At 36.7% G+C, this 27,619-nt stretch overlaps 3 protein-coding genes across 7 annotated transcripts; 1 reads left to right on the forward strand and 2 right to left on the reverse strand.

The window, feature by feature from the left end:
• Positions 1–2,558: 2,558 nt before the first annotated feature.
• Positions 2,559–5,507, reverse strand: LOC143459929 (uncharacterized). 4 transcript variants are annotated; one of them, XR_013117805.1, is made up of 3 exons: positions 4,685–4,988; positions 3,335–3,635; positions 2,559–3,042 (listed from the first exon to the last, which is right to left on the reverse strand). XR_013117805.1 is itself a non-coding variant. In XM_076957252.1 (3 exons), the coding sequence occupies exons 1-3, from the start codon at positions 5,212–5,214 to the stop codon at positions 2,603–2,605; spliced, it is 603 nt and encodes a 200-aa protein (XP_076813367.1). In that variant the 5' UTR covers positions 5,215–5,507; the 3' UTR covers positions 2,559–2,602. The 4 variants fall into 4 exon arrangements, 1 of the variants encoding a protein (XP_076813367.1); XR_013117806.1 differs by lacking the exon at positions 4,685–4,988 and adding an exon at positions 3,785–4,678; XM_076957252.1 differs by lacking the exon at positions 4,685–4,988 and adding an exon at positions 5,184–5,507 and having other exon boundaries at positions 3,335–3,466.
• A 1,087-nt stretch (positions 5,508–6,594) lies between these two features.
• LOC143460954 (kazal-type serine protease inhibitor domain-containing protein 1-like) lies at positions 6,595–12,310 on the reverse strand. 2 transcript variants are annotated; one of them, XM_076958657.1, is made up of 7 exons: positions 11,631–12,310; positions 11,265–11,438; positions 10,922–11,130; positions 8,306–8,466; positions 8,007–8,151; positions 7,469–7,609; positions 6,595–7,345 (listed from the first exon to the last, which is right to left on the reverse strand). In XM_076958657.1, exons 1-7 carry the CDS (start codon positions 11,957–11,959, stop codon positions 7,089–7,091), a joined length of 1,416 nt encoding a protein of 471 aa, XP_076814772.1. In that variant the 5' UTR covers positions 11,960–12,310; the 3' UTR covers positions 6,595–7,088. The 2 variants fall into 2 exon arrangements, with proteins under 2 accessions (XP_076814772.1, XP_076814771.1); XM_076958656.1 differs by having other exon boundaries at positions 6,595–7,348; positions 11,631–12,308.
• Positions 12,311–14,249: 1,939 nt separating this feature from the next.
• Positions 14,250–20,540, forward strand: LOC143459834 (organic cation/carnitine transporter 2-like). The gene is made up of 11 exons (XM_076957131.1): positions 14,250–14,646; positions 14,770–14,932; positions 15,281–15,378; positions 15,924–16,027; positions 16,136–16,290; positions 16,449–16,617; positions 16,895–17,128; positions 17,353–17,567; positions 17,746–17,928; positions 18,022–18,160; positions 18,282–20,540. The coding sequence occupies exons 1-11, from the start codon at positions 14,419–14,421 to the stop codon at positions 18,370–18,372; spliced, it is 1,779 nt and encodes a 592-aa protein (XP_076813246.1). The 5' UTR covers positions 14,250–14,418; the 3' UTR covers positions 18,373–20,540.
• Positions 20,541–27,619: the final 7,079 nt, after the last annotated feature.

The raw sequence follows: 27,619 nt of genomic DNA on the forward strand, positions 1-27,619 counted from the left end.
TGACTCTTTTACCTCTTCTGTTTTATTCATCCTTCAATTCAAGTCATTAGCTCTATTCGGATTTTGAAATGGATATGAAATTGCTTCTGATGTAATTACGACTATATTTTGGAATGTAAGAATTTGGACTTTATGAACGTTGTACCGACTTGAAGAAACAATCAGAGATAGCATAAACAACGGAGTCAAAAATAAAATAGACAAGGATTTCTAAAAGAACGACTAAAGCCATTGGCTTTAGGCCATTAACCTAAAACAACCAACCTCGCCATCCTCATAGCACGATGGTGTTCAGAAGGATGTAATATCATTTCTAAAAAACTTTTATGTCTGATGATTTGTGATAGAGCTTGAAATTGTATTATTTTCGCAATGTATCGTAAAAGATATATTACGTACAACTTTTGAGACTCCACATTTTTGATGTATGCTGAGGTAGGCAATCGGTACTTTGAAAGTACCGACGGTAACGGTACCGGTACTTGGCAAAAAAATGAACCGACGGTTCCGGTATTCGGTACTATTTAAAAAAAAGTATAGTTCGGTACTTTGTCGGCGCTTGGTACCGGTACCTTTTGTGTAAAAGATGCTGCTACAAATGCAATGTTTGTTGCTATTATGCCCCCGGTAAAGGTTACTCCAGATCAAAACATATGTGGCGTTAATCGCTTTCAATTTGACTTGACATTTCTAGATTAAAAAGATGAACAGATGCTAACAATGGTATTAAGGGTTAATTAAGAAATATTTTTGAAAACATACTTGTTAAAATTTTGAAATAATCACGTGAAAAGTACCGAGTACCGGGACCGACTGAAATTTCTTTAAAAAAGTGATTCGGAACAGAGATTCAGTAGCTTTTTTTCAAAAGTATCGACGGTACCGGTATCGGTACAGAAAGAGTACCGCGGTACAGTAATTCGGTACTGCCCACCTATGGTTGTATGTAGTGCACACTACACAGCTGTAGTTGCTGTAGGCTATAATGTAAACTGCTATGTTTTTTTGCATATGGTCTGGTGTTTCAAGTGCTTTCGTCATTGTTATAACAACGTATGTCTTTATTTGATGGCATTGCTCTAAGTTATTCTTCGTCGCTTCTCGCCCCTCATTCGCTCTTGCCCGGAAGGAAAGATGTTGTGTAGCGGCAATTAAGTGTTTCATAGTTTGTCGCTGGTTGGCGCCCTTAAATTACTCCCCGTATTTTGTGTAAAACCGTGGCATTAAATCATTGCATACTGTTTGCCATTCATTCTACGATTCGACTGTTACACTATTAAAGTGTTGAGCTCAGAAACCTATTATTTATTTAATATATGAGCGAAAACAGCCTACTAGTAGCAGCTTTTTGATCTACTTCGCGTACTTTGTCAGATCTACTTCGCAGGAAATAACAACCCAACAACATAACCTCGCCATAACAACATTTTCTTCATTCGGCTAATTCTGGATTGTATCTGAAAATCTTTTTCTTTTTTAAAAGAAAAAAGTCTGTTTATAAAACTCCGGCATAGTTGAGCTGCATTACACAAAGTAGATTTTAGCCATTTAATGTTTATTGGAGTTAGATTAAGATTAGAAGATAGGTTTAGGTTACCATGTTATAAAATTTAAGTTTGATTAACAAGAAACTGTGAAAAATAGCTTCCAACGCTTGATTTTTGCTGGTAAAATAAGGGCAGTCATAAATAAATGACAACACTGGCTTCCTTGTCGGCTCGGTAGCCGAGTGGTTAGAGCGCTGGCCTCGCAATAAATGTCGCTCAGGTTCAGTGTCCGATACCCATTAGCGCTATACTGCTGTAATCCTCCTTTCAACTGTCTAACTCTGTAATCCAAAAATTCTGGGTTAGAATTGTCGGGTTTCAATTGTCGCCATACAACAGCCTTTAATGCAAACCGATATTATTGAAAAACAAATAGGCTATACAGTTAAGTTAATAACGAATGAAATCAAAGCAGTGATAGAGTTGTTGTATCAACGTTTTGCACTCCAAAATTTCTTTAAAATGGCTTACTTAAGGGTCAAAATTAACTCAAACATGTGTCCTAATTATGAATTCCAAATGTAGGGGAAAATGGGGTAAATAGGACACGTTAAGAGAAAAAGACGTTTTCTCACCAATTTCAACGCAACTTAAAGCAGGTTCAAAAAAGCACTATTCATCGAAAAAGATTCTATGCAAAAATTAGCTTCAAATCTTAAAGGGCATGAACCTCCCAGGTTCATTTTATCCCAATGAAGTTAATATGTCGTTTGTAAATATTAATGCATTTGCTGATGTTAATGTTTTACCCAAATGAAGTTATTATCCTCATTTTTTCACTACGGTATACTACCCCTTAATAACATTTTTAACAAAGGAAATGAAAGTAGAATCACTGCTCTAACTCAAGCCTTGGAAACTTAGAAGACTGTACTTTCTCGCTGAAGTTTCCTGGGGGAAAAAGTGATGTATTCACAAAACGGCGGTGCCGCCACCGTTCGTCGTTTTTTTTTAAAACGCACGGTCCGTTTTGCACCACTTTCCCCTATGCAAAGCAGTATAAGGCCTTCGGCAAAAACTTTAAAACCACACATTTGAAAATCAAATTATTTGCACTATTTTTTGCAAAAACAGTTAACCAGGAAACGCTTAAAGGAATATAGTCCAAAAACAAAGGCGTGTACAACAACTGGCGCTATTATAATCATTGCCAAAGTTACCAAAAGCGCTTGAAGAGGCGCTTCACCCCAGTCAATGCTGTCATAAACAGCAGATTTTATATGAGTTACATGCAAAAGCAACAGGATAATCCCATACAGTGCAGAAATGGCGGTGATTATAACAAACTGTATCATATACAAAGGTATAGCGTTTAGAATAAGGTCGACTAGAAGAAGAACCAGGTTTATTAAATGAATGTTAATGCTGAAATACGAAAAACCATGATACGTGCTGTCTTGTACAATTGGGTATAAACACGAAACAATAACAGCTGTGTCCATGGCTACTACGAACATCAGACCAGTTGTGATGTGATACCATCGCATTTTTTCACCTGAAATGTAACATTATGATACATGAATTCAAAGCAAACCTATATCACAAATCAAAGCAGATTTATCAGAGTTTGCGATTTTACACCAATTTGCTTTTGCCTGAGCAAAATTTCCATGCAAAGCTAAATCGATCAGTTTGTGCATGGGTAGCAGGATTTATTTTCCATAGGCCCATGAAAAAAATTCTGCTGTATCTTAGAATGGTATATCTATGTAAGGGCTATTTAAATTTTTTCATGTTAGCGTACATTCTAATTATAGAAAAGTAAATTGTAAACAAAATTGATTTACCGGACATTGCTTTTGTTCTGTGTAGAAATTTGTCAAAATTTCTTTCATCGTTTTGCTGTTTTTCTGCCATCTCGATGACAACAACACCTTTTGTTAAAGACGGCTTTTTTCTTACGCATTCCAACAAACAGACTGAGAAGGCAAATGTCATATATAAAAATACAAACATTTGTCCCCAGTTAGAAAGATAAAACAAAAAATGTGCTTTATCTCGGAATTTGACAAAATAAGCAATGAAGGTGGACGTCCAGTATGAGAATGCAAAGGTCCTGTAGATTTCATATAATGGACGGATGTTCCACTGCAAGCAAGCATTATAACTGTTAAATTACGATCAAAACATATATATGGAAGCAACAAGGTGTCAGTCAAGTCTAAACACAAGATACGTATTCAGCGACTATATGCTTAAATGTGTATTGGGCTAGTGCAAATAAAAGTTTAACTTACCCCGAAGAACACTATTGAACACAGGCTTTCAAAGAACTTTCAAAAATATTGTCAGTAGGCTTAGGTCGGTAATAAACGCCAAAATTATATCGCACATTTAAAGTTGTGTCACGCACAGCGGTATGACGTCTGTAAGAAAGGCTATCGCGAACTATTCTTGTTTATAGGGTATTTTACCGTACAGAATTTTGTAGTTTGAAGCTATTTTTTTTTGTTTTTAGAGTCACTGTTTCACCATAAGTAGGTCACGCGGCCTGTTGTTAAAGATAGGCGGTTCGTTTAGAAGAAAAGCCATGTAAAATTTGATTTAAGCTATTTAAGGTTTTATTGGAGTTAGATTTATATCAGATGGTAGATTTGGGTTAGGTTTAGGTAACCAAGTTATAACATTTTAGTGAGATTAACAAGAAACTATGAAAATAGCTTTGAACGCACGATTTTTTCGTTGAAATAATGGCAGCCTTTTGCATGTGTGTACTTTTTATAGGCTACCTAAGTTGTCTACCCTAACCCTGACCCTAATTCTCACCTAAGTGCAGGCAATGCATAGGGTAACCTCTCGTGCAACGAAGCTCAGCAAAACAAAATACCGTGCTAGGTTCTTGCCATTTTTCGCTCTGTAGGAGAAAGCGAATTTTCGGCGTCGTCACACAACATGATTTTTAGTGGCTTAATTTCACCGAAAAATTTGTGGGTTTTCGACTGTTCGGTTTTTTCTTTTTTGTTGTTGTTAATCGGACTTGAGAGTTTAAAACATACTACACCAGAAAACGATCCCAAATGTATTTTCAAATTTAATCTGAGCCACAATTAAGGTTTGTAACGAAAATAAGCCTATATCTTTTTCATATCCTTTCTTCAAACTTAGCCTTAAAAAAGCTGAAATCGCGACCAACTTACCGTAAAATAGTATGAATAGCTTTCGAATACGGTGAAATAGCTTTCAATGGGTTATATACTCATCCCTTATTCTCATCAACGCTGGAATAAACCAAACCATGTAATACAATTCCTATAAATAGACACTGTGTATTACACAATTTTGGCGTCTGATTCAAGTTAATTTAATGCTAACCTTTAAATATAATCATTGGTTAGTTCCGGGATCATATATACTGTCCTAGAATAATATCTTAATGCCAACAAAGAACTGACATCATGTCGCGGCTAGTAGTAGTGACATAATCTATAACGACCCCGCCTCGCGTCGAAAGATCACATAAACATGATCAAATTTGGTACTTAATTTTGGCAATTACCTGACCATTGAAAATTTTTTTCAAAATCTCCTCGACCAGTTCATTTAGTTAGTAATGTTCTTCGAAATATTAAACTTAAATTTGCACTAGCCCTACTCTTTAAATGTTTACGATAATTAATTTGTAGATGTAAACTTTACCTGAGATTTGTAAAACATACTCGGGCGACATGATGTGAAAAGCAAATGGTGAAGCTTAAACTGCTCTGCGCAGCAACCCATTAAAAATGTATGTCTTAGCTTAGATCAAAGGCAACCTTGACAGAGTGTAAGCAAACTTGGCATAAAAACGCATTGGGTCACATTACATTATTGCAAGGCTTGTACAGTATGATATCCCTATCTCTAAACTATAATTATGTAGCTAGCATACATGCAATATACGTTTTATAGACCAATGTAAAGGTTATAATACTTAAACCTAATGAATTCTGCATCGTTTGCAGAAACTATGGTTCTGCTGTATATTCTTTCCCGTCTGATGCCTGATTCTTGCGTCTTCATAACAAAACCTACTCGCTTGGCTAACCCTCAACATTAACGTGACTAGTACCGTAAATGTAACAGCACACAACGATTTGTGGAACCGTAACCATTTATGACGCTTTGTGGCGCCAAAATCGGGAAAACAAAATGACACGTATGATTTCTAAATCTAGAGTGGTCTACAGAGAGCAAGTTAAGCGCCATCCATAACACTTTCTTACAAAATCTCTTGTTTTTCAGAAAGTATGTTGGTTCATATAATATATGAGGTAATAATTACAGAATAATTCTAGCGCATGTTGATTGCTGCTGTTTTTTTAACAGCTAATATATCGTACTTGAAGCGATTATTTCAAAAGTTATTGTCTTGTCCATCAATACTTTTACCGGAATGTGTGCCACAAATAAATGTAGGCTGTTCAGCCTTCACATGATCTCACTGTGACTTCTGTGAGTAAACGGATGAAATGGCTACTAGCACTATACCGTAATACATTAGCGATTAGCCAAACTGATTTAGCTCTGGCAATTTAATCGAGTAAGTATATTGAATAAAGATCTATATCCAACTATATGCACATCATCCATATTTCTACTAGTTTGCCAAATCGGCTTGGTTACCTTGTTCTACCTACCTTCATGCTTGGATAAAACAATTACGTACGCATACTAGATCGCTAAATAGCCGTGTCCTGCATAGACAAGAATACCACTTAAGTTTAGAATTCATATCGTATATATGTATTTTCATCTTTATCTAATAACTGCTACAAGCAATTTGCTCAATATTAACACAGTTTTGTTTATTCTTAATTTTAAAACTTAATCCGACCGGAAGACTTTGTAACGCCCACGAGGTATCGGCACATTTCCGTCTTAGATCTACATAGCGTTGCAGGCAACAGACGTTCTCATACGAGCTATCAGGTTACAGAAATTTATAAGCGGCTGAGCAAAATTTAATTCAGTGGTGGTTTACGATTGGAGTTGTCTGGTAGCTAACTAACTCACATACACAAGGTTGAATAACTTTCTGAAAACCGTATTTCTATAGAACAGAATAGAGTTGTTCTCTCATCAAAAGCCTCATTTGCGTAATCGAGTTACTGTTGTCAACAAAATAAAACAAACACTCATAGAGTTGTTTACAAAATAGCAACACCGCAAAAACTAAACAGGCAAACAGACTTTAAAATAGATGAGCATTTTCTTTCATTGGGACATATGGTATAAGTAATGCTAAAATGGCATTAGTCCATATGAGCAGCAAATTAGCTTCATTTAAGAAAACTTGGAACGCATTTTTGATACATGAAATAGATAAAGATAATGAGACATATATTGTATATAATTATTACTAAGTACAATATTGTTCACGTAGTGCGAAATGTGGATCAATTAACTTATACAAAACGATTGCTAAGCCATAAAAGTATGTTGAAGATAAAAGGACAGATACTTTGCCAAAAAAGAAAAAACAAAAACAGTGGCTGCATCTCTACATGTAAGTGCTTTACGCGATGACAACTTGTGACCTCAGCACAATTTATAAAAATTGTATTAATGCATCAAATTTTCATTATTTCCAGAACCTTCCGAAAAATCATCGTCGTCAAAAAATATGTCTTTGAAATCTTTTGGCTCCACCAATTTTTTCAAGGCTTTAACATAAAGTTTTTCGATTGAGTTGCTTAGATCATTATCTTTTTGTCTTACACGATCAAAATCAGCCTTTGCGTTTAGGCGTGTACTCAGCAAATCTGTCCTTTCTTCGTGTGTGTAATGTCCAGACTGGTGCATCGTTTGAGGTCCAGCTACTTCTAAACATAAAATTTCTGTATAATAGGACTGATTCATGCTACAAGTTACAGGTTACAACTGCTAAGCCTGTAGTTCAACACGTAAATGGAAATAATTAATGAATTCACTTGTTTATTTACCAGGCAACCTGTGAGATTGCAAATATGAGGCTGTGTAACGCATTTGTGCGGAGGGCTTGGCAGTTCCTTTTTCTTCCGCATCCTCAACAAAGGCATAATGTTTTCCGCGATATACGTAATGGTTCGTTTCGTCAAACTCGCCTAAATAAAAAGAACAATGGAATGTTTATGTAAGAAAATTTAAATGTTGCCAGGGTATAAGCCCACTAGCCAGTTATACAACAAGCAACTATATTGTCATCGCACTTGGCTTGGCTTTTAAAACAATGAAGGAAAACTTTTGCTACTTTTAAGTAGCCTATAAATCACTCAAACACCAAACCTAAAACATCAAAACTCATAAACTCACCCAAAATATCACCTAAATACTAAATACACAGAATCACAGATAACGCTTTTTAAGCGCTTAAGCCATGTTAAGCAAAGTTATGTACAATCTATTCTCTATATATACAAGTTACCAATTGAGAGCGGGCATTTGTTTGTTCTGTATTTGCCGTTGCCTAATCTTTAGGGTGTAATCGTGGCGTATAGTTACCTGGAATAACTTCAAGAGTTGCAGTTGCGTTTGCAGCTCCGTACTGGTTTTCTGCTATGCAGGTGTAACTACCAGAATGCGATTTGTCGATCTTCTCTAACTCCAACCAGGTAGTAACTTGATATTTAAGGGGGCCGCCCCGGATCTGCCAATTTTTTAAACACAAGTGAAAATGTCACTAAAGATACAACAACATATGAGCGCAACTTAAAAATCGGCACAGTTGAAACATTAGTACTCGATGTGTATTACCAGATAGCGCACTTAATTTATTATCAGTTCGTTCAAATAGAAGATACCTGCATGGCCACGCCATCAGTAAGACCGGGCTGGAATATGTTTTCGCCGTTCCTGAACCATTCAAACCACGCGAAAGGGTAACCTGACACAGAGCAACTGAATACCGCGGCGCTTCCAGTTTCTGCAGTCTGGTTCATGGGAGGTATCTCCACCCGCGGTGCTAAAAAGAGAAAGTGGACCATTAAGACCTTATGTGAGTTACGCCTGAGCTTTGCTGGGTGTTGAACATATTTTCGGTCATTGCACGACGTTACTGGGGTCAACCTAACATGCAAGGAGAATGTCAGCACGCAAAGTTTGCGGTCGTGAAATCATTGATCTATACTTGAACTTATATACCTAAATTACAAAACCTCGTTTTGTTTTGTATTTTTGCAATTTGAGTGACCTTTAGCAATGCGGCGTGAAATCAAAGAAGTCGCTTTTATACAAAACTTTGTGTACTTGCAGCTATTTATCTTTCGCCAAAGTACAATGCATTAAATCTCTTACTACACAATAAGAACACAATTATGACGGACACTTAGCTATAGATTCTTTATCGTGACGTTTTAAGACGGTGTGATAGTAAAGAACTAAATAGAAGTACTGCAGCAAACAAACTGAACTTCAATAAGATCTTTAAAACCGTTTAAGAATCTTATAACTTAATCTCGATAACCTCGATCCAATGTATCGTGTAAACATAGAAGAAGATTACATGGGACATTTTGGCAAGGTTTAGTATTGTGAATACTATAACGAACGTTAACACTATACCGTACTTCAAACGCATCAAAAACTAGCACTATGGTAACCAATATTTAGTTACGTAAATGGTAATCGATGATGTGGTTTATTCAATAAAAAAGTTGACTCAAACAACCATATGGTATTGACACAACAGTAATAAACTCAGCACTCAACATGATAGAATCTTATAACTATATATGTGGTTTCACGGTCCGACGCTCATGAACGTATCACTCATAACGTGAATAATGTACAAGTTTAAATAATCACTTGGCTAAGTGCATTGCATAGCACCCAAGACAGTACTTAGGAATTGAGGCGCAATTCTGGAATAAAAATGGTTGACTAACGTACGTTTACACCTGCGGTGCTGCAAAGATAATAACGTACCTAGCCTGTATATATCTATTTAAAAAAAGCTTAGTTTAAGATTTAACAGCAACGTTTAGCGTCAATTAAGTGACCACTTGAGAGAAATAGGCGTCATCTAATCTTACCAAAGTCTGACAGGACATGGGCATTTGCACAAGGGTTAACGATGGCATCATCGCAAGACACAATAGGTGCTCAGGTGGTTAAGTGTTTAGAAAACGTCACCTACCGATAGAAATAGGGCAAAGCCTGAGCTTGAAATGCTTTGCATACCGAGTATACCGTGCTTATTAAAATGCCAAAACATTGAAATTTGTATGCGTTGTTTTGACCAACAACAAACCCGCCAAAGACACGCTTAAATGCACTAGCACTTCGCACATAACTCAAACCGATAAATCTATCAAACAGCAGATCTTTATCGATAAAGATAAAGATGCGTATAAAGATCTTAAAGATTTCCTGTGCAGACAGAGATTCAAAGCACGTCATTCAATCAGCAGTGTGATGCGCACCATTGAAATTTGGTTGAACGTATCGTATATACATTTTCACCCTAATCGCTTAGATTGACGTCAAATGATACCTGGGAGAAGTGGCAAAAAGTTTTGGATACTAAATGGAAATGCTAAACGAAAATTCTTGTCTATTAAATTATTATATGTCTTTACAAGATTTTTATCGCAGGACGCAAAAATATCCGTAAGGCATCATTTGTAGATGCCAACTCCATGTAATAACATTCGGTTTACACATATACGTAAATTGCAGTGGGCGTTAACCAGAAAATCAACCGAGTTGGTTGTAGTGTTACAAGAAGCGCACAGTTCGTTAATTTATTAGGCCTGCTTAGAAATATGTCTGATCATCTCAACTCTTTATCGACCTTATCGCAAGTGGAAGAATTTGCCACAAGAAACAGTTTGCCGGCGTGGAAGGCAAGCGTGTCTACTGTCTACGCCCTCGGACGGAACCGTGTCTAATTTGAAAGGGTTGGGCACTTAGCAGACATTTCAGAACTTGCACGCGGCTTGAAGTTCCCATTACTATTAGCTGCTTTTCGTAAATCAACTTAATCTAATTAAGTGATATCGATGCCAAGTTTATCAAAAGGTAACAAGTTTGAACTTATTTAACCGGAATTTAAGCGACATAACAACCTACTGTAAACCAAATATTGATGGGTTTCAACGTGCCATCTAACTGGTGTAAAATATATCTTGTTGTAAGCCGTTTCAGAATGTTGTCTAATGGTTTAATTGCTGCTATGGCATGTGAAAACTCTTTGGCAAATTCTTGAAAGATGACTCACGCTTTAAGTAGCATTACTGAAGCCTTTACATGACATTGTATAGTCTTGTTCATAGACACTATCATTGCCAAATTTGGTTCTTCTTAGCTGTTATATGGCTGAAGCTTAAGAGATTATAACACTGGCACTGAGTCAAGTAAACGTTTTACAAGTATTCTCTGTAACTATCTGCCAGGATTTAAAATTACGCAAAAAGTACCTGCTAAACAGGGGCCTTTGTGTATTCTTTCCAAGGAAGAATTTCGTCCACTCGCTCGTTTGAAGCGACACGGATTAGAATAGGTTCTGCCATCATTGCCACATATCACAGTGGTGTCCGCACAGGTGCAGTAGGCTGCTGCTTCACGTAAGCGTATTTCGGAGCTTGATATCGGGGAGCAAACTAGTCCCTTTCCGCACTCTCCAAATCTTTGCAACAAAAATTGCAAAATCGGTTTATAATGAAACCAAAACATAAAAACGCAACTGAAGTGGTATAATAAATAGCACTAAGCTCATTCGTACATAGCACACCTGTGTAACTATAAAATAACAGCCATTACCGAAATGGCTCCCCGGGCAAATCACACGAGGAATCCTCCAGGTTTCCACAAACGTAACAGCAGTCACACGAATCCCGAATCAAACCACTTGGACAATTTTCCGGTGGCGCTTCACACCTGTCGGGATCGCAAACTCCGCACGAAGTGGTCGTCCAATCAAAGAGCAAAGGATGTCTGCATAAACAAAGATGATCACAAATGATAGAACGATTATGATAAATTACAACTCAAAATTCGATTGCAGTAAACCAACGTTATTCACGAACTCGAAAAAGTATAACATGTTTAAGTATACCATGTATAAGATTGAATGATCGATTCAAAAACACCAAGAACAGAATCCTATTTCTGTTTAACATCCATTACCGTTTGATATGATGCCTGTGCTTGACGTGAACAAAATCTTCGTTGGTTGTGCCAGTATCTGCAGATACTGGAAGAATTGACAAGAGAGGATCTTCAATACTTGCTTTGATGTCAATGCCAATGTCCAAAGTTTGCGTTGATGCATTTACGGTATGAGATATTCTGTTTCGCCTGTGATGATGTCGATGCCCTAACGAAATCCCATTTGCTGGATGCCAAGTCAATCCGACATTGAATACCAAGCATGCAAAAAGAAATGAAATTTGACGACCTATTGTCGATTTTTGTTGGATAAGCGAAACTCCGACAATCATCTTTCTCATAAACATGCCAAACACCTTATAACCTTCTTAGCTATCACCAAATCTTTTTATCACCAATCACCTTCAATATAATGACATTAAAATGAAAACATATACTGTGCAAACATAAGTTCAAGAAATAAAAATCAAACAAACAATTTTTAGCAGCTCTAGACCTTACCTTGCGCACTTGAAGTTAATCAGTGTATTGTTGCAAGGCATTTATTTGCTGCCATAACCCTTGACCTAAACTAATTCACTGAACAAATCGGATAATCTGAAGCGTAAATCTATTACAAAAGACTGACACACAATACGCTGGAGCATCTGTAGCTCGAAAATTTCTCAGCCCCGCTAAAAGTTTCGCACTTCGGATTCCATTTCAAACAAAAAAAGAGGCTGAGATTGCGGCAGCCGCCAGCGACGCATCAGATTTACGAGAAAGAAAAAGTGCACAAACGAGTTTTTTTCACTCGCTAGCCGGAAGAAAAGCCAGAGAAATGAATTTAAAGGTAGGTTATTTATTAGATCTACACATACGTTTTAAGGAAGTAAATGAGGCCGTTCAGTCCTTTGATAATACATTCTACACAAACGAACAAATAGTTCCGTACTTGAACCTATCGATTTCTAATCCGCTTGCATCATACCATTATATGACGTAACGCTTTTCGGTTTATCATTAAAGTTTTCATCCGAGCTAGAAGGGTATTGTTAAGTTGACCACACACATGGCCCAGTTTAAATTTGAGTCAAACGATTGTTGAAATTTTATTGGTCTTTACACTTCAACAACTTGCAAGTTGAGGCTTATATTAGATATTAATATCAATAATAATGTGTTGAAAAATTATTGGGTGTTTTTAACGGTATTGTGACGTGTTTAAGTTTGCTCCCCTGTCTCTCAACTGTATTACAAGCAGCAAAAGGTGTGGCCTGATACATAAAGGACAAGATAATAAAACCAACCTCTTTTCCACAGAGCAAGTTCATCAGAATGCCCTTCCATCAAGAAATGTAAACCTCGTCATTGCCACGCATGACTGGTTTTCCTGATTTTTTGCTTGTCATACGGTAGGGTCGGGCTTATCACTCAGACGCCTCATCTACCATCCCTCGTTAAATATATCACCGCAAAAAAGTTTAAAACAGGAGGTCAGATTACATAATTCGAGAAGCTGAATCAATAACAATACTGTACCCCAAGAGAAGAAACGACAATAAAACGATTTCCATGACTGCTCAACGGAGGCAGCTGCAAACCAAAGACGTAATTAGGTTTGCAGCATTTATGGATGCGCACGCCATCAGACGGTGAAAAAACAGGTCTACCACTCTGTATGAATATACCACTTTACCGTACGACATCAGCAACCACTGGCAATACCGAATATAGCAAAACACCTAAAAGTGTTATTTGGACAATTCTTATGTACGGATGTGAAACTTGAACATTAACAGCTATGTGTAAAACCGAAAATAGTTTAGAAGCCGCTGTGGTTGATGTGTGGTTTTATAGAATGATTCCACGTAGTGTATATTCCAGATTAACAAAGTATCTATAATCTTTACATTTAATATCATTTTTATGTTTGGTGACCCGGCGGTGGTAATCTTTCATTTCATCGGTTATAGCCTACAATAACCGAGGTATTGGATGTCTTGCATGGTATGTTGTATTATGGAAGTCCTTGGTTTGTGAGTATGTCTCCGTTACTTAGTGTGCTGTCACAAGGTTAGCAGCTAACGCTAAGTCTTGCTTCATACTGAATAAAGAAAAATAAACGATAAATTCACATAATATCTACAGTATATTTTCCAGGAAATTCTAATGCAGAACCTTATATGAGTATAACGAACAATACCACCCCCTACTTGTGTACGCGTCCGGGAAACCGTAATTAGGCTACAGCTTGCTGGAATTAGCTTTAAGCTTAAGTTTTTAAATTTTCTTTGTCATTTTTTATGTCGTTCTTATATAATACGTTTTGCGGATTGAAGGAGATCTCAACACGTTTTTGTAGATGTCAGAAAAATTCGACAGTTCGACCATTTTCAACATATTTCAGCACAAAGAACCGGGCTCTCTGAAATATGACCAAAACGATACATGATACCGTTTACTGCAAAACGATAACAACGGAAATGCAAGATCGTTTTCAACGTTTCCCATTTATCAGAAATGTATTGTACGGCAAAACATACGCACAAATGTAATCATTCGTCAGTCTAAAGTCTTTTTAAAGAATTGACATTTGGTAGCAAAATATAGGCCAAAAAGCTGAATAAAACACAGTTTTTTTAAAATAGAGGGCAGTTGACAGTCCTATGCTGTATGTAATAGATAAAAAACAAGAAACTACTGCCAACAATGACATCAGCAGGGTTTAGTTCAAATTGCTGAACAGGTTTGTTGCACCATGCATTTATTTGGTTGGTTTACTGATCGACTTGTTATAAGGTAATTAGGTTAATAGGTTTGTTGTATGTTACTAACTTACTTCTATCACTGCATTAAGTTACTTCTTTTTACAATGAATCTGAAAGAACTTCTGGGAAGCAATAATTTTGGTTACTATGAAAAACGACTCTGCTTTCTTCTTTTCTTATCATCAATTCCAAATGCTTTTACAATACTGCAAAGTTTGGTCAACCAGTATACTCCATCCTATAGATGTGATGTGTCATCAATTGTGAATAACATAAATAAAGAGGTAAATAAATGGCTTTCTAAACTGAAATCATTTTTGTCTTTGGCGTTGATATTTAGTTTCTGGATAGTTTGTTAAGGTAACACGTTTGATTTCTTTACCCAACGTATTTTTCTTTGTAAAAAGGCTGTGCCAGGTGACTGGAGTAATACTTATGCTGAGCAATGGGATGAATATCTCTTAAATCTAACAATTCCTTTTGAGTTAAATGGGCCGGAAACAACGATAAGAAGCTCTTGCACACAATACAATGTGTCGTTGGAACCTTTCCAAAATTTCTCGAAACATAGTAAGAATTAAGGGACATTTTATTACTTAGATTTAGGTATATAGGCTTATAGTTTTTAGTCATACAGTATGTTTATTGTGGACTGGGTATAGGCCTGCCTACGTTTTGGTAAACAAAGTTGTCCCACTTATTCGTCTTTGGTAAATTAAGCGCAAAATTGTCTGTGGTTGATTTAAATTTGTCCCTTTTTTGAAAACTGCAACAACACAGAAGACTAAATAAATTATTTAACAAAGTTTGCCATCTGGTTGTGAAAAAATAGCAACAATTTTAAAACGCGATAGAAAATTTAAAACTAAATCAAGCAGTAAAACAAACTAGTCTATTCCATCATCGAGTTATCTTTAGGAGATCTTATGCAATCAAAGGAAGAACTTCCATACCAAGATATTGTCGCCTGCTCAGAGTTCTACTTCGAAGGAGTAGAAGTTAGTGCAGTCACTGAAGTATGTACAAAGTTCTATTTTACGGTACATTCCACAGTATTCCATTTATAGCAAAAAACGTTTTATACATAACAGCATGTGGTGTCACACTTCTAAGGAATAAAATTCACATGTTAGATTTAATTACCTATAATCGGCTTGATCGCGAAGTGGTCAGAGTGCTTGGCTTGCAATAATGCAGCCCATGCATGCTCGGTAACCAGTGCTAGCGCTTATGTTGCAATGCTTTTGGGCAAGGCATTAACGACACTTGCTCCTGTGAAGTGCTCCTGATGAACAGTTCCAAATGCGTGCAATACAATACAAACAAATTCTTTCCCTCAAAATTATGTTTGGCAATCGAGGCTTACACAACGACTGCTCGGTAACCGGGGCTCGAGCAATGAGGAATCATCATTGAGATTAAGTCGTGCAAAGACTTTGTGAAGTTTGAGGATAAAGATTATAATACCATGTACCATACCAAATATAACTGAGAATTTTTAGTTACTGCACTTAGAATTATGTCGTGAACAGTTATATAAAATGGCTAATTTTTTTTACAGTTTGGATTAGTTTGTGATCAAGCATGGCAAAGACCATTTTTCGTTTCTTTATATATGATGGGAATGATGATTGGTGGAATATGTGGAGGAATCATCTCAGACTGGTATGGACTAAAAACAATAAACAAGAAATTTATATCGAGCTTTGCCATTCCTATAGGCTAAGTGATATTTACAAAAGCATTGTATATAGCCTACCATATACTATACAGGTTTGGTCGTAGAGTGGTATTCTTGTTGTTCACCTTACTACAATTTGTTGTCTCATTTGCAACAAGTTTCGTCACAACACCAGTTCTATATGGAATCGTGGTTTTTCTGGGCGGATGGACTGGTCTTGTGAATTACTCTGCTGCAACTTTGCTGGGTTTAAGTTATCGCTACCATGAAGCTAGTTTGTAGTGCATTAGCCTTGTAGTATCAATAAAGCTCAGTAGCATACAGAAGAAGTTACAAAGACTTTGAAGTAGTATGGTATTTGGTGAAAACTTAAATAGTGTTTTTTGTATTAAACCAATTATATAGCTTCCGAGTTTGTTCCTCCGAAATTTCGATCATTCAGTTATTTTGCTTTGGGCGCTGGAATCGGAGTTGGAAATATGTTACTTGGGCCCATAATGTACTTTGCTCGTAACTGGCGTTGGTTTATGGGTTTTATGGGATTGGTTGGAATTCCCTACGTTCCTTACTTTTGGTAAGACTATTTAGTTCAATGTTGTTCGTGTGCAGGAGAGTGTTGCTTCGGAATTGGTACAATATATTCAAGCAGTTTATATTCATGCATTCATCCCCAAACTCAGGAAGCATCTGCTGAATTGCATGCAATTAACCAATCATTCAATCGATAAATGGCAATGTTTGTTTACGAGCACATGAGGCCCTTAACAGAATAAATCGCACTGTTACTTATAACATGTTTCAATCTTATATCAATGCAAGAATATGTTCATTTCTGGCTTCAAATATTCCAGGTTAATTGATGAAAGTCCAGTTTGGTTGGCTGCTAAAGGGAAAGAAGAAGAGCTTGAGAGAGTACTTCAAAAAATTTCCAGGATTAACAAACAGAAGAAAAAAACCAAAGAAGAAATCAAACAACTTCTTCCATCTGAAACTGAGAAGGCCCTGCCATCATGCTTTAAGGCAGGCTTGGAGCTCGTGATAAATAGTACAATGATAGGGCGACTTCTGATTGCCTGTCTTTCATGGTAATTAAGATATGTTGTTGCTAAAATTACAATAGTAAGTGTAATAAAACGTTTCAAATAAAACAAATTTTATAATGCTATATATTGGCTACTGATATTGCAAAATTTGACATGTAGAAAAAACGTTTTGACAAAAAATTGGGAACGATCGCATAGTCAACAACAAACTTTAGTCTCAGTGGACAAAAATTAAACAGTTATTAAAGGGAGGTTGTGTTCTCCAGGTGTGTTGTAAGCATGTCTTACTACGTCATCATTCTCAACGTTAACAACCTGAGTGGAGACCGTTTCGTGAATGTGGCGATAAGTGGTGCCATGGAGCTAGTGGCTCTTGTTTTATTTTACGTCATTGTCGATTCATTTGGACGCAGAAAATCCTACATGATAACAATGGCGTGCTGCGCTGCGGGAATTGCTTTAACGCCTTTGGCAGCGATCTGTAAATGGCATTAAAAATATTTACCTTATTTTTTGATTTGTTTACCAGTTACAAAACTATTAACTGTTTTATCTGTGAATGAAAAACCAGTAAATCTACAAATGTTTCTGATAAAAACCATAAATGAACAGAAGCATTAAGTTACTATAATCTCGTAATTAATATCGTAATTTTATAGGGAATTCATACTTGGTTCTCGCTCTTTCCATGTGTGGCAGGTTGACGTCAAGCCTCGGTTTTGCGATTATTTTTTTTTATCATGTAGAATTCTTTCCAACACCTACAAGGCAAACGGTGATGGGAGTCTGTGCTGCTTGCGCCAGAATCGGAGGAATTATTTCCCCATATGTGCTGCATGCAGGTTTTCTGGTGACTTCTAACTTATCTATGAGATTGTCTGACTCTGAAGTTAGAAAATATAATTTTGAATGTACGATATTTTGCTCTTGTAAAGGAGAAAATGGTGAAGTTGCTGCTCCATGTATTGGAATGGCGGTTGTGATAGTTCTCTCCGTTGCATTAAACATTTTCTTACCTGAAACACGCGATCAACCACTTCCGCAAAATGTGGCGGGCAGTTTGAAGATGAAAGGGTTAAGTTTGCTTTCAATGTTCTTATACTTAAAGTTTAATTCGATTATATAGATAAGTTTAGTCTACGTGATAAATTGTTTTCAAAATATTATAAATTAATGCGCAACTTAAAATCGTTAGGTTGTTATCTACCAGCCGTTGTTATTGTGTCACGGAATCTGGTGAAAAACAAAAGAAAAAAGACCTTGCCCAACCAGCAATTTCGATCTGATCGAGACAAAGATTTAACCTGCCTTACCTTTCTACAATCGTATTTGACAGAACTCTTTATGAAACTAAATGATAATTGACAATTACATATAACCTAGGCTTTTAGCGGGTTAACTACATTGTTATAAAAAGTGCACGATATTACACAAAATACAACCGTATCCAGTTTAAACAGAAATGGATGAGTTCAAGCCAAGAGGAACCACAAGGCGTGGTAACTTCTCGTCTCCTCCTCACAACCTAACCACAATAACACGACGCTCCTGAACAATGATATAATCGATCGAAGAAAATTAGAAGATAGCCGTCTGTTCTGTTTAGTTGATAATCACTATATATGTACTCCTTTAAACGGGCTTACTCGTTTTTATTTTGCATCAAGACATATTGCAGTATCTACAATTTGCTATGGTGTACTGTATATTATATGCAGAATTTGCTATATATTCCCAATTCGTTGACTAGTGTCTCAGCAAATCAAGTATCAATGTACTCTCTCTCTTTTCGAAACGCTCTTTTTCCTCTCAGAAGGGTCGTGGGGTGCAAACGGCTCTAGGAGCACCCGGAACAGTTCGCGATCTTTCGCCACCTCTGTCAGTTCGGTTAAAAGAATACCTATAGTCGTGACCAGGGCAGGTCAGTGATTTAAAGTGATGTAGTTGTACCACCTTGTTCTTGGTCGACACGTTGGTCTTTTACCGGTTGTTGTGGGAAACATGACTTGGTTTGCAATTCTTTCCTGAGGCATTCTGGTGGCATGGCCAAACTATCGTAATTTGGACCCCTCAATTCGAAGAAGTACATAGGGGCTCAACACTTAGATATTTACGGATTTTGGTGCTACGCATTTGATCTAGTGGTGTTACACCACAAGCCCTTCTTAAAAATCCCATTTCTGAAGCCTGCACCCGTGAGGGCACTCTTTCAGTCATTATCCAAGACTCATGACCATATAGGTGAGAATTGAAGGAAAACTGACTTATAAATTGAGAGCTTTGCGGTCTTGGAAACCTCTCGCTTCATGACGACCGAACGTTGAAGCTCATGCATGACTGCACTTGGTTTGCCAATTCGGGTGTCTAATTCAGTGTTCTGCCTTCCATCATTCGTGAGTTGCACTCCCAGATACTTGAACTTCTCCACCTGGTACAGTGTTTCTCCGCACACTTGCAGCGAGCACTGATCAGGGTATCTTGAAAGACAGTGTACCTCAGTTTTCTCTATGCTTATTTTCATTCCGGAGTCATTGCAAACAGTTGCAAAACGATCGAGTGCATGTTGAAGATCAGGTTCGAAAGAAGCCAGAAAAAACTAGTTTATCTGCAAACAGCAAATGACCGATCCCACTGCTTCCAACCATGACACGCTCTTCGCCAAGGCTGTGCCTGTATATCCAGTTCATGTAAACTATGAAAAGAAGAGGTGAGAGCACACACCCCTGGTGCAGTCTGCCATCTGCAGTGGAAGGTTTGGACTTAAAAACGAAAGTTTTAGCGAAAGTCAATCAGCAGTCTGTGGATTACTGATCAAACATAAATGCAATTTAAAGCGACATGTAACGAACATTCTCGCCGGTTAATTTGTGGCACTCGTTTTAATTATAGTAAGCCATGCAACAATCCATATACTACGAAGTCATCCCGCTGTGATACTCCTGGAATGGCGATTCAGAATGATTCTAGTGAAGAGAAATTGGCCCCTTCCGAGATACATTGAGCAATTGTCGTCACTGTAAAATAGCATATGTACGTAATTTGTAAGGAAAATTTTTTTAACGGCAGCCTGTTTAAATCGTCTTATGAAAATGTACATCAGTTCGATGTCTGAGAAATCATTTCGTTTTCCTTTCAACGAAGGAAGTCAAATTTCAAGTGTTCGAAACAAAAATCCGTTTTCGTGTAAAATATGCAAAAAGTATTTTTCTTCTGATGGGAGACTTTCATACACATGAGCACTCTGCAATATATACGTGTAGCCGTTCACTTTGTGAAAGAAAATTTATCGAAAAAAATCAGCAAGAATTGTAATGTAACAAAATTTAGTAATTGATGTTCTATTCACCACCAACACTGCTTGATACATAACCTGTTTTATCGTTTCTATTTCATTGCCTTTGTCGTTTCACATTTTCGTGTTTTTATCTTTTAATTGCGTTACCGTGCGAGTTTTATCCTACTGGCACCTCGTCGTTATATAAGCGTCGTGTTATTAGCGCAAGAGGGTTCAGTTTTAATTACGTTGTGTGCTCGTGTACTGCCTTGAAAAAATATATAAGCATGAGAAATCTTGCCTGAAAGTTTTGCTGGTTTCGCGGTCGCGGTTCATTACGCCTGTCGCAATGTCAAGCTTTGCGAACGGTTTATTCAAGACAAAGCTTGCTTGTCAAATCTGCTGCAGAGTATTCTGTAACGCAGTGGTTCCCAAACTATGGTACGCGTACCACTAGTGGTACACGAAGGTCTTCCAGGTGGTACGCGAGCAACTTATCAAATTCACACTAAACGATCACAAAAGATCTTTTATTGTCGTCGGCATTAATTTAATTCACATAAATTAGGTAGAGCGTGAAATTTCATGCCATGTTCCCTACTGAATACTAATTTCTTAGGGTATTGACGCATTGGATTGTAAAACAGGGTTTCTTTGTGACGAAATAGAACGTCGTTTATTACTACATAACAAATCCTTGAAGTTAGTTTTTGTAATACGTTAGTTATGTTGTAGCACTGTAGCGAGGGCGGTAAAAGTTCGACTAATTTTTGTTTAACATTCACGAGCCTGTAGTAAACATTTTGCTTATCATTTTTTATTTGTGAATTCTGGAGTTTTGTCGGACCACCTACAATGTAGGTGGTACGCGAACGCTACATGAACCAAAAAAATGGTACGCGAGTAGATAAAGTTTGGGAACCACTGCTGTAACGGAAGCTGATTCAAATAATACAGATGTCTTACAACGCACTATAGTGGGAAAGCAGAGAAAACAATAATAAGCAACCCAAGTGGGATTTTATTGTTAATGTTCAACTTTAAACGTTAAAGAACAATCCTATATAGGGTTATTTAATGGCAAGATGACATACTCCTTGAGGGTTATACTGCTGTTGGTTCTGTTTTACTGACAATGTTCTACAAACAGAGTGGTTACCAAAATATATAGATTTACTATATTTTGGTTCATATATGAAACTTCTTCGTTTGAACTTCAGTCAAGATTAATGGCTTGCCGCAAAGCTGAAGCAATTTTATAACCATCATCTAAAAGTACCAAATAGACGCATTTATGGCATACTACTTGTACGAATCAAATAAAATACGTCTCTCGAGCACGGGTTGATGAAAAAATAATAACAATAAACGTGGAACAAGCCACGCCTGCTCGACGGAACAGTCAATTTAGACTTGTGTTACATCTTTAGCTACTGCAGGAAAGCGAACCATGTGTTACACTTGTTTTTACCCTATATTTATTGCGTTTCTCCTTTGCGGCCGATTATACACTTTTTTGTGCTTACTTAAACACATGTGTCCGACAGATAGTCGCATGTGTCAAAGAAACTTAAATAAACTGTTTTTAAATAAAAAATGTAACTGTAAATCTGTAAATCTAAGAGTGAGGACAACAAAGCGTAACACTTGTGATCAGTGCGCGCCCAGAACACAGTGATAATTCGCAACCTGTTCTAACCAGAGTAATAGACGTGTGCATATTCGGACTTGGATAACTAGATGGTATGGTAGGATACTTATGAGGAAAATCTAGTTGAAGATATTTCCAGTTGTCTGGTTAACGAATTAGAGCAAAATTCCAGTAATTTCTAATTAATTTGCACAAAGTTTGTGTGCTCTAATTTTAGTTCTAATCTAATTCCCAGTTTTACCGAAAACGTTAGTTTGTCCAATGGCTTTTTTACGAATGCTCCTATACCAGGAAAGCGCTATTAAGGAGGTGTATGGGTGTCAAAAAAATTTCGATTTCTTTGTTTATTTTTTTATGTGGTAAAATTATTAACTGAACTAGGTTTACCTGATACTATCTCATACTGTAGTAAATCGAAAATCACATATATCTACATCCCCACAGTCAAAAGGGGATTTTTGGGCCTAAAAATACACATTTCCTACTTTTTCATGCCAATTTCTATGTATGTTTTTTCGCGCAACCTTGAACTTTGACTTTGAAACACGCCTACTGCTTGGGGAATTCCCAGGTTACAAAACAACACTAACCATTCTGTCCGGTGATTGGTCTAAATAGATTTTCAAAGCCCTACGTAAGAGTAAAACGAAATCAGAGAAATCTTATTTTTTAATAAAAATATAATAAGATTATTAGATATTAATAGAAATTCACCATATGGTACACATGTAGATACCACAAACTCGTGTGACAATTTGTGGTTACGAAATGATACGTTGCGTATTTATGATCCAGGTCGAAGCAGATTATAGTCTATTATAGCACATGCGAATTCAAGGCAAGTCGAAAGTTGTCTGGGACTTCTGACAATTTGTGGTTAGAAAATTAGAGGTTGCCTATTTATGATCAATGTCGGTGCAGTTTGGGTTTCTGGAAACGACTTGTCTGGGAATACGATGGTGGTGCTAACGTCATAGAAGGACATGTTTTGGACCGGTTAAAACGAGGGGGTTTTTGCACGATACTGGTGTTATGTGTCTGAGAATGAAGAGTATATGATCTTCTGCGTTTGAAAATAGAAATCATCATATCAGCGAAAACAAAACGAAACGATATGTCATTTGAAATGGAAAGTAAAGCAAGAAAACTCGATATTGATGCTGTTACTATTCAAAAATTGTTTGAAGAACGGAAAGTGATAAAAAATGATTATCAACCGATGACACGTGTGTATCAGGCGTCTTTGTCGGTGAAAGCAAGAAATGGCAGTTACTACGACGTTCCACGCCTCGAAGAAGTGGTTCGTTTAATTTTCAAGGATCGACCATGCAGCATGCTGGTCACAAAGCCATGATCGGACTTTGAACTTTGACTTTGAAACACGCTTACTGCTAAAGGAATTCCCAGGTTACAAAACAACACCAACCATGCTGACCTATAACTGGTCTAAATAGATTTTTTAAAGCCTTCCGTAAGAGTAAAACAAAATCAGAGAAATCTTATTTTTTGACCCATACGCCAAGATCAAAGTTCCAAGCCGCTATCACACTGCTTAAATCTGCCTTTTCCGTCATAGTAAGATAAAGTAGTAGGCCTACCTTCCCCCATGCTGAAAAATACCGTAGGCTTACATGGCAGTGTAGCACTTGGAGAAAATCGAATTTTTCTGGCAGTTCAACATACTACGAACTTCAGTTTAGCATAAGTTGAACTTGATTTGATTTAATGTAATTCTAAAGCGGGTTTAGTTCAATTTTTAGTTTTGCAAATTCTATAACTCTAATTTAATTTGGAAAAACTAAGTAGCTTTAATTTTACTGTAAATCTGGTTTAATTTGGGAAAGTTGAAAAAAAAACCTTGCATTCACGTTCAAAGTCTTTTAAATACGATACAAAGATGCATTCCTTAACAGAAATCAGGAAACTCAAAACGCTTAATGCACGTGAACGTCGGTTGTGTAACAAAAAATGTAACACAACCAAGCAAAGTTTACGTTACAGTGGCAGCATACATAAAAGAATGTTCGCTCATGTGCAAGTTATTACAACTAACACACAGAACTAACTGTACAAATTTTCGATTGCAGCAAGTAATATTCCCTTGCCTATTGTAAGAAAGAAAGCTTAGTTCAATACATGACCTAAACTATTTTATAGTGTAAAATATGTTTATTTGTTTGGTCTATGACGACATCATTGCTATCTAATTGACTTACTTACAAATATCCTATTTATTTTATGCAGTTTTATAAATCGCCTTATGATTGTTTCTTTCAGTTACAATCTTTCACCGAGAAAATGATAACACATGACCTTTTAATCTGATGCGGTAAAGTGTATTACATTCTAAGTCCGTTTATGTATAATAGATAAATGTAAAGTTGTATTAATAGTGCTATTTACGTCTATAACAAATCAATTACAACACGATTAAACTTTAATGTTTCCATAAAGCGGCACTTTGTTCAATGCTAAGTTAGTCCAAAAGCAGGAATCTTGTAGGGCCTAAATAACTGACCTCCGTGCACTGTATTGTAACAAATGCAACGTGAAATGTAACGTGAAAACTCCGTGTACAAATCGTCACGTGAAATTACTGTTTAGATTAGATTGAAATTGTACATTGTGTACAGTACAGGCCTACATGTGCACGCGATAGGAATTAGGAAGTGATTAAGGTTTGTACAAAAGTTATTAAAAGCAGCCGTTTACGGCAAAGTTATGTAGCGGCAATCGATCGAAGCTTTTTGCTGGCAATTTGCTTGATGATTCATACCATCTTGCCCGACGGCTCAATGTGGTTTGGTTTATAAAGGCTACATGTGGATCATGTTTTCATTTCTGATATCGGTCCAGATTATAGCTACAGTCATACGGGGCTTTACAATTGCTAATCCGACTTTATTTAGGACGTCACGCAGCTAAGCATTAAAAAAAGAGATTATCATGTTAGAAGAATGAATGGGTTTGCACAAAGTTGATTTTTGTAAGTTAGCGTTTAATTGAAAATATTAGATTTGGGAACAGGTTCGTCTACTATATGCTGAATAGTAATTGAATTAGTTTGTGATTAGGCTAGTTCATAAAGGAAGTTACATTTGTTTTTCAGTTTTTAGACGCGATATGTGTTCTAAAACGTAAGAAGTGTTAGACAAGGTTACAGTTAGTCAGTTACAGGTTACAGTCTACAAACGAATACAAATTTGTGCAATTTTCTTAGTCAATTAGTATTGTCCAATGCCTACAGGCTTTTGTAGAGCATTCGGCCCTGTTTGTGAAGGAGACTTGCTTGTAACAGATGTTAACGTGTTTCACAATCAGCAAATATTTGTATACTTGAGCGAAAAGAACTCAAGTGTTTCTGAGAGCCAGAACGAAAACAGTTCATTAACTGTTGGTATTATCTGCATACGTTTCAAGTTGGGAGTAACGATTTCACCGTAAGTATGTCAAACATTCTTTTGTTGAAGGTTGGCGGTTAAGTTAGGAGAGGAGCTATGCAAAAGGTTAATGTATAGTTATTTAAGGGAGTTAGATTTATATTAGGAGGTTGATTTAGGTTGAATTTAAGTTACTATGTTATAACATTTAATTTAGGTTAACAACAAACTGTGAAAAATAGCTTCTGACGCACGATTTTTTTCTGGTAAAATAGTGACAGTCTTTCAAGTTAGGGGTGTGAAGTACCATTGTGAACATGTAACCTAACCCATTTAGTTGTAAAGGACTTTGGTATATGTTCGGAAAACTATTGACAGATTTGATGCTTTACAGGGCAAACGTTTCAAGGCAAACGTTTCAAAGCAATGAAGTGTAAGATTTCAACTTACTATGTGCACATATAGTTGTATCGTGATTATAGGTCAATAAACTTTGAGACTGACTACTATGACTAACCCAGCTGATGTTGACGCAAATATTCTTACAACTAATGTTGTTCATGCTTCCCGAAAAGGGAAAGAAAATAGCCTTAATGTGACAAAAAGAAAAAGCAAAACTTCACGATTTAAATCTAGGTCAAAAAGAGTTTCTAGCAACAGCCATCCGAGCCCGGTAGCTTGTCCAATTTGTGGATTAGTAATCAAATACAAATATAATTTAAATCGACATATAACCAATATTCACGGTGGTAATAAATCAGCACTTGTTTGCAAAGCTGAGGAAATTCCCTCTGCTGCGGATTCGTCCTGTGATACTCCAGGAAAGGAAGCTGGCGATGATACTAATGAAGATGAATTGGTATCTCCTTCGCGACATGAAGCAAATGCTGTCATTGAAAAGAAGCATATGTGCGTATTTTGTAAGGAAAGGTTTTCTACGGCAACTAGTTTAGATTGCCACATGAAGATGCACATCAGTGAGAAATCCGGTTCAAATGGCCAAGTATCTTTTACGCTTTCGCCAACACAGCAAAAAGTTACAAGCACTGGAGAAGAAAATGCCTATCATCAAATTTCGTTATCTGGGAAACCATTTCATTCCGACCGGAAAAACCATATTTTAAATGAGCACCTGGTTTGGTGTAAAATATGCAAAAAGTCTTTTTCTTCTGAAAGTAGTCTTTTTACACACATGCGCATTCATGCAACCTGTACGTATAGCTGTCCACTATGTGAAAGAAAGTTTATCGAAAAAGATCAAATAGAAGTGCATATGTTGAGACATGAAGGGAAAAGATTCTTTTCATGCTCCATTTGCGACATGTCCTGCATCCGGAAAGAGAAATTACAACAACATCTTGCCTGCCACGCTGGTGACAACCTAAAGAATATTTCATTGCACAACTTTTTCAGCTAAAGTAAACAGTCAACTGAATTGTTACAAAAACGTTTATTACTTACTGACAAATTAAAGAAAAACATTCCTGATGCCCATTGTGTTACAAAGTATTTTATGTCGGTGCTTTAATAAAACATATGGTGATCAATTAAAGAACGGTTACAAGCCTCAGATATTTGAGAAGTTGTTTGCTGATTAAATACCTTTAATAGGCATGTGAGAACACATTCGAATGTAACCTTTCGTACCATTTTTCCCTCATCCGCAAATCGTTCATATGTGTCCATGAAGACAGTTGGGCACAAAAGTATCCCAGTAGATCTCATAGGAAACGAGTGTATTTTGCTGTGAAATTTGTCTTGAAATCAACCAAATTAAAACTTTTTTCCAAGAAGTAGCTTATGTAAAGTGTTCGTATCATAGCTGGTGTAGGAAACTAACTTATAGGTTATTGCAGGAACCAAGCAATATCTTCAGATAATAACTTAAAAGAAAGAATATCTCTTATTATTATCATTGTTATCGCATAAAACTTAAATTATCTTGCTTATATTTGGCAAGTGTGTTTTTCTTTTTCCGTATCGCTAAGGGAAATTTCATTTCTGTTGATCAGAAATTTTGCGTTTGCTTCTAAGTTTTGCGTTAACTATGTTTGAATGTTAAATTATTTTGGTCACAAAGTGCTGTCTAACGAAAAAGCTTTCATCTTTACTTATCAAAAATCTCAATAAGTACAATGTTAGATTCAACCGATTTTATTTCATTATACCTGGCAAGATAAAACTTAATGTTCTCACCAGTCGCATGGAGGCGATATAAAGCCAAACAA

The sequence above is a fragment of the Clavelina lepadiformis genome, chromosome 5 (assembly GCF_947623445.1).
Source record: "Clavelina lepadiformis chromosome 5, kaClaLepa1.1, whole genome shotgun sequence".
In the NCBI taxonomy this organism is placed as follows: Eukaryota; Metazoa; Chordata; class Ascidiacea; order Aplousobranchia; family Clavelinidae; genus Clavelina; species Clavelina lepadiformis.